Source organism: Rhea pennata, chromosome 11 (assembly GCF_028389875.1).
Source record: "Rhea pennata isolate bPtePen1 chromosome 11, bPtePen1.pri, whole genome shotgun sequence".
NCBI classification, from domain to species: Eukaryota; Metazoa; Chordata; class Aves; order Rheiformes; family Rheidae; genus Rhea; species Rhea pennata.
The window spans coordinates 806,462-818,957 of record NC_084673.1 but is presented as its reverse complement, the minus strand read 5'-3'; the positions used below and the strand labels follow the sequence as shown (position 1 = coordinate 818,957).

General features: G+C 41.3%; 1 protein-coding gene across 4 annotated transcripts in view; it reads left to right on the top strand.

The window, feature by feature from the left end:
* Nucleotides 1–12,496, top strand: part of OPHN1 (oligophrenin 1) — an 88,424-nt gene that overhangs the window by 59,525 nt on the left and 16,403 nt on the right. For all 4 annotated transcript variants that reach the window (XR_009959567.1, XM_062584559.1, XM_062584560.1 and 1 more), the window contains 6 exons: nt 556–647; nt 2,804–2,882; nt 4,916–4,949; nt 7,354–7,416; nt 8,649–8,723; nt 12,085–12,169. Coding sequence is in view for 3 of the 4 variants with exons in the window: in XM_062584559.1 (XP_062440543.1) it covers nt 556–647; nt 2,804–2,882; nt 4,916–4,949; nt 7,354–7,416; nt 8,649–8,723; nt 12,085–12,169 (428 nt within the window). In the remaining variant the exon portion in view is untranslated. The remainder of the gene's footprint in view (nt 1–555; nt 648–2,803; nt 2,883–4,915; nt 4,950–7,353; nt 7,417–8,648; nt 8,724–12,084; nt 12,170–12,496) is intronic.

Genomic DNA, 12,496 nt, shown 5'->3' with positions numbered 1-12,496 from the left:
GCCCTACAATATTTTTCATCAGTATACATCTACACTGGTCAGGTAACATTCTTCTTTTTAACAAGGTTTGGGCCATGGATGTGGATATTGATAGCACTGATTAACCCCAATAAAAATTAGGACCCAACTATGTCATATGATAGACAAGCATGATCCTGGTTTCTGGTCTCAGAGAATAAGTGATTTCCAAAAGGTTTGTTTTAAGCAATCTTTCTGCCCTGGGGAGGCACATTGCTTGTTGCTGAGATATTTAGCACTTGTTTGCAGGGTAATCCCATGAAATCTAGAACATTTTGCTACTGTGGAGAGGAAGCCTAGTTTACAAAGCCTTTGATCTCTGTCTTAGTTGCAGCTTTGCTGAATAGTGAGAAGGACCATCTGTGGTCTCTGCAAATGCCATCTAATTAGCAGGACACCTGCTGAGAGCATGCAGTCATGGCTGATGTCTCTGTGGACAGTGCCATGCTTGTTTGCAGCTTAAGAGTGCTGGAAAACCTTAAACTCTCTTTCACATTTCTTTCCTCTAATCTTGACTTTAATCTTTTTATTTTCTAGGGCACCTTAGACTTGACACTGAAATCCTGTGTAAGGAGAAAGACTGATTCTATAGACAAAAGGTTTTGTTTTGACATTGAAACTAATGAAAGGTGAGTCAGAAGGATAACTGCATTTTGATTGTAGTACTGCAGCAACAGAAGGGTGTCCTAGGATGAGATTCATCTCATGACATCTACTTTTAGACATCTCCGTACGTTAGACTTTCTTCTTAGGATATGTGAATCACATCTTGAAGTGCCCTTTTCTCTCCATGAACTGCAAAAGAGTAGTACCTCATCTTGCTCAGAGGAAGGTGTCTGAATTTGAACAGATGAATCCTGCTATAGGGATCTGTGCAAGGAATGTTTGCTTTGAGTAGCCAGTAATCCCTTCTGCGTGGGCAGCAGTATTGTGCTGGGGTAGAGATAGTGTTCTCTTCTCCTCTGTACTCCAGGTTCTCTGTCTGTTGGGTGTTTTATCATGTCTTTCCAGTCCTGTGAAAGCATGAATAGCTTCTGTGGGCCATCAAGAAACTTGCAGTACCGTTGCTGGCACTGGGTGGCATCCTTGCCCATATATATTTAACCTCATATGTATATGTGTTTATAGATAACCATGTTGTGAAAGATTCTCCATGTAGGTTAGTTTTGCCTTCCACACTAGCAGTGTGATTCTGTTCCCACTGAATTTGATATTTTAGGTATTATGGGACAAGAGTAAGAGTCACAAGAGAATGAATGTCATCAAATACATGCACTGTGAAAGCCTTGTTATGTGCTGAAATCATGGAAAAGTAACAGGAGATAAATTATGGATAATCATACCCTGTTTTATCATAAAAGAATACACAACAGAAACACTGTTTGGTCTCTTATTGCCTTGGACATCCCACTGACTTCTGCAGTTTATCTTGTGTTTTCTCCTTTCTGTTCCATATCTACTTTCCTTGCACCAGCCTATGGTTCAGTGTTAGGGCATTTCTTTCTTCCCACTAGCAGACTTAAAATGATCTTGGATTTTTAAAAGTTACCTTGAGCACTGGAAGTGGGATAGACATGACTCAGAAGTAAGTTTCAGCACTTTTTGTCTGTATTTAATGCCATTAATTTGCAGTGTTTTGAGTTACATAACAATGCATCAGAATACACCTTTTGCAGCATCTTAGAGATGCTTGCATGTGTAAGACTGGTAGAAAAAAGAGAAGGATCGGCCCACTAATCACAACATAGTGTGGTTAATGACAGTAGCTAAGGTCTCCATCAGATGTATGCTGAACTGATGGTGTCGTATCCTTGTAGTTTACGTTGGCCAGGCAGCTTGAATCTCTAGACAATTTCTTTACTCAAAGTGAGATCAGGTGACAGAACAAGCACAGAAAACCGAAGTCAGCTGAGTACATAAATGTGTAGAGCTGGAGTTCATTAGCACAAAATGGCATGCAATATAACCCCAGCCTTAGGTTTCACTTAGCCCTTTCTCTTTCTATATTAAGTGTCTTTACCTGCTGCTGCTAGAATCCTTGGTCTGCAAATCTGAAAATAAAGAAGTAGGATTTGGTCTGTTCAGTCATATTTAATTGTCTCCAATGGCATTGACTCTAGTGGGTTACTGGAATAGAGCAGGATATAACGTGGCTCAGTCTGCTTTGCACAGACTTTAACCATTTGAGTCCTACATCATTTATTTGACTAAACTGCACATCGTGATCTCTTGAGGTATATGCTGTGATGGATTTGATCCCATTACCAGGCCACATGATCCTGCTACTTGCTGCATTTCTTTCTTTTGGCTTTATCTATCACTCAAGAGGATCATTCTGCTTACAAGCAATGGGAATCCCTCACATGAGGTTGTAAAGGTTTCCAGAATGCTTGGATCCAAAGAAGCAGCCAGCCCAATACTCTGTCACTAAGGCCTTTAATTGTGTGGAAGATAACAGATTGCATTTCTACCTTGTGGTGAGCAGAACAAGGTGGGGCAATTGTGGGCACTATGACTAATTTGTTGAAGATTATGTGTGTGAAGATGAACTGTGGATTTCTTGGGGGTTTTGTCTGGCAAGAACAGAAGTATGTATGCAACCCATTTATCTGCGTTGTTTCAGTGCTTCCTTGATAGGACTGAGAGAAGATTTCTTTGGGATACTGCTGATAAATGGAGTAACGAGTGTGTATTTCCCTCTGCTAGTATTACCATCATTTCTCTGCCCTTTTAAAAATAACCTTTGCTTTATTTTCCTGTCTTGCACTGAACAAACTCTACATAGATCTGGTACCATCACGCTGCAAGCACTTTCCGAAGCTAATCGAAGGCTATGGATGGAAGCCATGGATGGAAAAGAGCCAGTAAGTATTCAAGGAATTGTTATACTCCCCATGATTTTCCTGTGAGACAGTGTCCTCTACTGGTGGGTTTTGAGAAAGGTAAATAATACAACTGGCAAGCTCATTTTTGCAGTTTTCACTTCCCTGCTACAGGTTACCTGTAATTTAGGGCATCAATTCAGTTACACAGGGAAAAACTAGATTTCAGACTGTTTTGTTGTAGGCAGGGTTTGTAATGGGGGGATTGTTTTGTCCCTTTTAATAGAGGACAAAAGAGAGGTTGTGGAGTCTCCTTCTCTGGAGATCTTCAAGGCCCGCCTGGATGCAACCCTGTCTAACCTGCTTTAGGTGACCCTGCTGAGCGAGGAGGTTGGACTAGATGATCTCCAGAGGTCCCTTCCAACCTTACTGATTCTGTGATTCTATGATTCTAATAGCTGTGGAACTAGTCACCCTGCGTGAGTGTTTGCCTTCAGCTGCTGTTGTTGATTTTCTTCCTTTAACCTGAGCAAAGCACAAGCTTCTCCAGGCAACATGATATGCAATGTGGGAAAATGTTTCTTGCTGCTTACCCTTGTGTCTTGAGAGCTCCACATCCCTAAGCAGCATCTGCAGAGAGGGTGAATGGTGCCTACACTTGCTGAGCTGCTGCTGGTCAGAATCACACAGAATCACAGAATGGTTGAGGTTGGAAGAGACCTCTGGAGATCAGCTAGTCCAACCCCCCTGCTCAAGCAGGGTCACCTAGAGCATGTTGCACAAGATCACGTCCAAGCAGGTTTTGAATAGCTCCAGAGAAGGAAGCTCCACCACCTCTCTGGGCACCCTGTTTTGGTGCTCTGTCATGCTCACAGCAAAGAAGTTTTCCCTCATATTCAGGTGAAACTTCCTGAGTTTCAGTCCGTGCCCTTTGCCTCTAGTCCTGTCACATGGCACCACTGAAAAGAGTCTGGCCCCATATTCTTGACCCTTAAGGTATTTGTATACATTGATAAGATCCCCCCTCAGTCTTCTCTTCCCCAGGCTGAAGAGGCCCAGCTCTCACAGCCTTTCCTCGTAGGGCAGGTGCTCCAGTCCTCTGATCATCTTTGTAGCCCTATGGAGGACTCTGTCCAGTAGCTCCATGTCCAGCTGTGGCCTCACAAGGGCTGAGTAGAGGGGCCTCGACCTGCTGGCAACACACTTCCTAATGCATCCCAGGAGACCATTGGCCTTCTTGGCTACAAGGGCACATTGCTGGCTCATGGTTAATTTGTTGTCCACCAGCACTCCTAGGTCCTCTGCAGAGCTGCTTTCCAGCAGGTCAGCCCCCAGCCTGTACTGGTGCTTGGGAATATTCCTCCCTAGGGGCAGGAGTCTGCACTTGTCTTTGTTGAATGGATATTTGATGGAGCAGCTCTGGGCTGTGCACCTCATGCGAGGTTGGGGGTGAGGAGTGGCCAGTGGGATGTGGGACCCTCAACAGGATCTTCTCAGTAGTTTAAACAGGAGGCAGTTTGGAAGAACATGGAGCGTCAGTATGTTCAGACTGGAGAGCCATTCACTTACGTAGTATCTGCTGTTCACTGGATGTTATATATTGTGCTACTATTCATAAGGGATTTGGGATTTTTCTAACAAGAATAGCACCCACCATTTATTATTATTAAAAATACAAGAAGTATTTTTGGTATTGGGTGGAGATATAATTTTTTGGACATTTTGTGTTTAAACCAGAGAAAACACCTTTGGGCCTGACTGTCCTGCTTCCAGCTACCATTTTTACAGTTTACCTATAAAACGAACAGAAGTTCTTGCTCTGCTTTTGGAAAATCCCTTTTCTAGAAACAGATACACAAATTAAATGTAGGAAGTCAGCAATCTCATTTTTTATATAGACAATGATATCTTGCTTATATTATAAGCTGACGTTCTTTGGGACATTGTTTTACCGGCTGTGTATGATTGGTGTTAGGTGATTTATGAGAGCCTGCATTTTCTTTGGAAAATAAATATCAAATCATGTTGCATTATGTTCTTGTTTCTTCTTCCTCCATTCCCTCCCCTTTCTTTAGATCTACCACAGTCCCATCACGAAACAGGAGGAAAGTGAGTCCTTTAAGTTTCTGTTCCTCTAAAATATTGAAGCTGTGTTGAAGTGGGGTAATATATTTGCTCATAGGTATACTCATCTTTGGTCTCTGCTGAATGGGCTGTGTATTCCCTCCATGGGATTGACAGGGAGCTACGGATATCATTAAAAACTTGTGCGAGTCCTGGGGGAGCAGGTTGTACTACGGGAAAGGCGTTCGTCACCTTGCAAGGAAGACCTGTAACTCCCTGACAAGGAGGGGCTATCTGAGCAGGCGTGAGAGGCTTTATCCCAGGAATCTAGAAAAGAGTTCATTGTGGTTTTTAAACTCCCGACCTTTGAGATTAAGGTGCTTGCTGGTCCTTCTCAAAGAAGGACTCGTGGTAGTGGGGTAACTTGTTTCCTTTTTATTGCAGTGAGGCCTTACTTGAGTGAACTTCCAGCTGCAAAAGTTATTGATCGTAATGTGCAGCTTTTAGGTAGCAAAAACTAGAGAGATACAAAGTTAAATTTGCAGCTAAACTCCAAAACAGCAGAAGGCAAGATCATCAATGGAAGATTTTGAGGACATTTCACGTATCAGACATTAAAGGAGGAGAGGTTGTGTTTCGTTTCCAGAAGCTCCAGTTCCTACCACGTTGTTCCATCTCCCTCTCAGCTCCGCGCTCCGCAAGCGGGCTGTAAGCTACCCGCCGCCCCTTGCAGCGGTCCGATTGGGGCTGACCCCTCTTAGCTTTCCCCTCTTTTACAATCAGTGGCTTGCACTGTCTGGGTAGGCGGGATCGGAAGACTGTGGATTCGTTAGCTGGGTGAAGGTTTGCATTCTGTGTCACGGAAATGACTGGCTAGTCAACACTGTAAGTCGCTCGCTGTAGTTAGCATACACACGCTATTACCAGGTGCGTAAGCCTAGAGCAGGTTAGTGTACTATGTTTGTATTACATACCTGGAAAGAAGGTAACTAAACACGTCTCAAAAGCAAATACACTCTATTTTTAATAGATTAGAACTGGAAAGACTTCAAGTCATATTATACATTACAGTATTAAGCATTAAGTGGATCTTTACGTATTCCTCTTTTAAAGCCAAGATACATTTGAGCTTTCCGTCACCGTCACTCAGAGAAGAGAGAATCTTTATAAATGAATTGTGGAAAATGTGATTTTGTAAGATTCACCAGTACAGCCTCTACTGTGAGTGGAGATGGTCCAAACGTGTCCTGTGGATATTTATTCCAGGAAAATGTTGATTTTTTTTTTTTAAGTGGAAGAAATATTGACTTTCCCACAGGAGTTTTAAAATAAAAATGGTACTATGTTTTAAAATGGGAAAAAAGAAATGGTACTTAAGTCTGAATTTAAGAAATATTTTACTTTAATTATAAAATGTTAACTCAAAGTCAACATTTTCAGCCAAAATTCAGTTTGAAACCCAAATAAAGTAGTACTGACTTATGAACCACAAATGTTTAAATGCAAAGTTTGCAATTAAAATTTCGTATTCTAGTAAATTGTTTTTCCAGTCAACTAGATTACGCAAATAAGAACCTTTGAAAAAGTCTGTCTCTTAATCTCATCTGAAGGCCACTGTGAATAAAAAGATTACAGCGATCTATTCCTCTCTGAAATAAAAACATATTTAGCGTTGTCATTTAGGAGAAGTTTAACATATATATTTCCACTGGACAGAAAGTTACTTCATGGTATAAGTTACACCTGTAAATTACAGTGCAATCCTGTACTATCCCAGATCCTGCAATACTTTATTTTACTAAAAATTCTGGAAAAATCACGAGAAGTATTAGTGTGAGTAAGGAAGTTGAAATAGGTATTAAAAAAAAAATCTTAAGTTTCTACTTACTTCATGTTGCCTCTAAGACAGGCATGGTGATAGTCTGTGGTTAACTAGCTGGAACAAAACCCTGTGTTCTGGTTTGTTTATGCAGCGTATAAAGCTATAATTTTACTTTTTAATCTAGTCAAGTAGATAAGTAGAAATTGTATGATCCACTGATGTGGAAGAACTCTAACTGCAGATATTGCAGTGCTCTGGAAATGATTGATTAATTCCTTGTCAGACACACATTCACATGTGACTAAACTCTGATTTCCATTATTATTATTAAAAACAGAAGGGGGTGGGGAGCCCGGAACTCATATTCAAGAAAAACAGAGGGCATATGATACAAATAATTCCTTATCATATGTTTTCAAATGCTTGTGTTTTCTTAGAGACATGTACATAATCTGTATAAAACAAATACCCAGATGCATACGTGAAGCCTGCAGTGCACTAAGTCATTGCGGGTTTTTTGTGCAAAGTAGTGCCTGTGTATTTGGTCGTCTTAATAGTTTTCCACTGCATGTTTAACTGCATGTTGATGCCCAGGTAGCTAACAATACTTTCCTTTATTTGAAATAGTGGAGTTGAACGAGGTTGGCTTCAAGTTTGTAAGGAAGTGCATCAACGCAGTAGAAACGAAAGGTAAGGTTCCAGCAGTGGCATCCAGGTATTACTGGCTTCCTGTCACTCATTTGTTCGAATGGCCTTGAATTACATTGTATTTTCCTTAATATAGCACAGTTAATAGTCAGTGCTGTTTCATTGACTAAAGAATACATGTCAAAAGAGCAGAAGTCATGTGCTGTATTCATTATATCTGTGAATTTTCCCTTTTTTCATTCATCAATTTTTCATCTTTGACTTAGAAAAACTCATTATTAGGCAGGTGAACTGTTTTGAAAATACGTTCTGGGTTGGAGGAAGAGGCAGAGGTCAGCTTAAGTAAGGAGTTACTCAGATCCATGTAGTGAAGAACACTAAGATAAAAGCAGGCTAGTGGATGACACTTCACCGTTCTGGCTTTTCCATGAAGTATCCAGCTGGTACCGGCTTGTATCATCTGTTTGGGCAATGGGACAAAGATATTGCTTCGTAACATCTGAATTTCCCAGTTGGCCACAGGAAAAGATACAAGTGCTTTCATTTCCAAAACCTTTTAGGACATAGCCACTCAAGTGCCACTGAAATGGAGGGTAGCAGACTAATGCTCCCCTCTAATCCTTAACACAGCAAAGACAAAGGCAAAAAAAAGCAGTTCTGTTTTCCTAATTTTGGTTAATATTTTCAAAGAATCTGCTTTAATGTGTTTGCTTTCTGTTATAATTTGAACACATTCATTTTAAAGCAGTAATGTTTCCAGATACGGTGTATTAAGTGGATATTGCTTGCCAGCTCTGGTATGTATTGCACGTGTTGACTGTAATTGCCCAACACTGACACAATGTAGGCAAAGAGTGCGTTTCAAAGTAGTGATTGTGAATAGTAAGCTGTTAAGGCTAGCTATGTCGTGTTTTTAATCAAAGAGTAGAACTTCTGTCTCAGTAATTGCATTTAGACTTCTGTACGGTTGCCGCCAATTACCATTTATTAGAAGAATAAGAGTAATAAGAGAATAATAAGAGAGTAGCAACTTGCAGATGTTATTGAAGAATAAACCTGCCCAACAGTTTTATTCGGAGGTAGCATGTACAAATTTGTAGAAGGTCTGGGTTCAGAATAAGTTAGTGCTTCCCATAATAGAAATCCTTACATAAGCACTTTGACACATGTGAGACTTTTCAATGAATAATATTGTTCCACTAGATGGTGCTTTTGAACTTCCGATAAGCTTGAAAAAACACTTGCCTAATGCTTTTTGGCTTTGTTATGCATAGGGATTACTACAGAGGGTGTCTACCGAACTGTCGGCAGCAATATTCAGGTGCAGAAGTTGCTGAATGCCTTTTTTGGTAAGAATTAATTATCCTGTGTGACTAGATTGTCTTATTTTTATGTTTTTAAGGACAAAGAGGATTAGATTTCAAAATGAGATGAATCTGTCAAGCACAGAATTCCCTCAGGCAGCTGTTCATCTCTAACAGTCCATCTGAGGCACATCTGACCCTTCTTTTCTGATTTTTTTTTACTCTTTTATCTTTGTTTAAGCCGTATTTGCTGCTGTTGTAACTTGTATTTTAAGTTAGGTGAGATGTTTTGACAGAAAGGAAAACAAGGACACTAGAGCAACAGGGACAAGCCCTTTCTCATGGTGTGCTAAAAATACTTAAGTATTTTGGAGTCACATGCTGGGGGCATGCTCCTGCCACAGGCCCAAAGTGTGAGACATCCACCATGGAGAGATGAGTCCTTACCCACTGATAAGCCTTTATCTTCCACTGTATCAGAAAGCACTGCAGTTCCCAAACCTTTGATGTATGGCTTGATGCCCTGGATACAGGCTAAAGTGTGGCATTGAGGGTGCAGGAGTTCTTAGTCAAGCCAAGACAGTAAGAGATGTCCCATGGATAACAGCATTTCTTGCTAATTGTGGTGCACATGTCACATATTTGTCATCATTTCCCAAAAGTCAAAAGCAAGATTTATTGCTCATATGGCTATCTCAACTCTTTGTCCTCCGTAGAACCATATGTCCTGATTTTTATTTAGACAGTGCAAATGAGGACCTAACATGAAGGCTAATGCTCATTGATATGCTTTCTCTAGAGTATCTTGGCGTATCTAGAGTATCTAGAGTATCTAGAGTATCTAGACTGTCTCCTAACATGCTGCTGCCAGTGAACTTGCCTGGCTAATTACATTCACAAGAAGACACTTTTTACCACAGGTCTCCACCTCTTAAATCAGCCCACACAAATTCAGGAGGACTCTTTCCCTCTTTGGGTTATCATGGAGAAGCATACTAGGAATCTGCCCTCAGTGAAGATATGCCATTACTCTGATTTAAGGTGTGCTACCCAGAAGGATTAGGATACCTTGCTGTTAAATTGAAATCAGTCTTCATAAATGTCGGATTAAGGCAAAAGCCAGTGAAAGTATTTGCAAAATCCTAAACTGGCAAGTAGCTGTGAAGGCTTAAGAGGACTAGAAGTGGTAGAAATGTAAAAGAACCAATATGTCTGTCTCCACAATGCATCTACAAAGCCTGTAGATGTGTATCACTCCAGTGTTGTCAAAGCAGAGAGCGCAGCCTGCATCATCAGCCTGCTTTCGCCAGGGAGAGCTTTTCTTGGGGGGTTCTTTTCACTGAATCTTCACTTTCCCAAGGATGTGTCTTCCCATGTCCAGTAGGAGATAATCTTGATGCTCCTGCTCCAGGACTATGTCCCTTCTTCCCTCCCATTGCTGCTCAGAAACATATTTGACCCTCTAGAGGGACTTGTCCCTCTGAATATTTGCAAATTTTTAATCCACTGAGGGGATGGAATGTTCTTTCTGTAGAGAAGCCAATGTATAGATTTCTGTAGTAAGCCTTTCTGTACAGTGGATCTTGTGTTTTGTACTAATGTGTAAATTTGTAGGCAGTCATACAAAGCATAGGTTAGTGTTGATGAGCTGTGTGGCTTGTTATTGACTAAGAACATAACAGTAATGGGTCATTTAGGGGTTCACAATGGGTTTGAGAGGGGTCTGCAATCTGGTATTTGATAATTCCATTATTTCCAGTGGTGTTGTTCAGTGTAACTTCACTGACTTCAGTGCAGTGTCTCCTAAATTTACATGAGAATTACAAAGAAAATGAAAATGTGCCCTTCAGAGAAAAATCTACCACTGTGTATTCTAACACCATTTAACACTGTAGTTCAGTGTTGTTTCCATTTATAAGATGCATCTATTGTCAACTTCTCAGGTCATGTCCAAGAAAGGGCAGTCACCAAATACCTCAACTTATCCATTGTAGAGCAAACAGAGTAACTGCCCTCAAATGGAATATCATGTGTACCTGAAAGAGGTTTGGGGTGAACTCTCTGCAACACACTGTGGAGGTCAGAGCGTTGTTCCTCAGCAGGAAATGCCCACAAGGGCTAAGGTTTGCCATGCAGCTGCGATGTTCCTGCGCCCAGATGTGCAGCGAACGGGCAGGGGGTGGCTGTGCGATCGGCCGCCAAACCCACAGGCGGGGGCAGGCCTGTCAAATACCCGAAGGCCAAACCATTCTCAATGTCTTGGCCGGGAGAACCGGAGTACAGGGCAAAAAGTATGTTTATATGGGTATCTGCATGGCTTGGGCGTAAGCCAGCTTCCTTCAGCTCCCTGTGTAGACATCTGATATTGATGTACCATTCAAGGGCTGTTACTGCTTTTACTATTGTTGTTTATTAAAAACGGTCGATTTGTGCTGACATATAGCTGTACCAGATTCCCAGGGAGTTGCAGCTTCAGACAGCTATCCAGTTACTCTTGCCCGATGACTAATTACTTAGCCTAAGTTTCTATTGCTTCTTGATTCTCACCCTCCTGTGAGTAGCTGTATTTTTCTCTTCTGAACCCCAGCAGTGGGTGGCTTTTCATTCATTAACATGTGCTGGTTTGGTTGACCACTTGCCATCCCACTATGTACAGATTCTTCATGGTGGAAAGTCCAACAACACTGAGTAAAATATCTGATGTACAAGAATTCCTTCCTGAACCTTATTGAAGAGCTAGATTTTTGTCTCTAGCCCTATTTCTATTTTAAAAATAAATCATGCAGTTTGTTTCTTTAGTCTAACTCCCCCTTCACCTCCCCCCCCCAAACCATGTCCTTTTTTTCGTTGTACCACAAAAACGATGTGGTTATTCAGTGAGGGTAAATGTGAGCAAGATATTATTCCATATTGCTTTACCTTCTCATCCATGCTCCTGCCTTTCCTTGCGCTAAGAAGGAATGCTTCCAGCATAGCCTTAAAGGGAATAACCAAGAATAAGAGTTTGGAGCTGGACAGTTGAAAAATTATTTTGAATATCAGGAAGCTTATCTTACCTCTGTTGGAATGTGTGGTTTCTACCACTTCCCCTGAGAGCAGTCTTGAATATGCTGGGGAAAAGTAGAGAATATGCCTGCACTAACTTTCAACTGCTACTTAAATATTATGTTCTGCTTCTTCCTTTGCCCTTAGTTAGTATTGCTGTCCTCATCCCCAAATACCAGCCCTTCTGAAATGTTAATGCTGTTACTGTTACTCTTCTTTTCCTGACCATGAGGAATGATCAGCTATCTTCAGGTACTACTGTAGCTTCTTTTGCCACCAGAGAATAACCTGCCTGTTGAGTTTGCTATTTATAACGACCTCAAAACTGACCTATTTTAAAGCCATTTTGTTCTTTCTCGAGATCCAAAATGTCCAGGGGATGTAGATCTCCAGAGCAGTGACTGGGACATCAAGACAATTACCAGCTCACTGAAGTTTTATCTCAGGTAACGTATCGGATTGCAGGTGCTCAGAGTAGGCAAAGGGGCTTGAGACTGATGGTGAAGAGCTGAGTAAAGCGCCAGATTTTAACATACGGCTGCTGGAAATGGAAAGGAAGTGACAAAAGGCTTTAGAAAGGGATATCACTTTGGTTTTTTATGGGAGGAAGTGTGGGGGGGATATACCTGTTGTACAAATGCTGCGTCTCATGGGAAAGGCATTATTTAATCTGATTTGGGAGGAGATGCTGCTTGGAATCACTAGAACTGGAGGGCAAACAGATTTCCTTTCAGTTCTTCAGGCGTAATCACGCCCAGTCGCTGCAGTGCCTT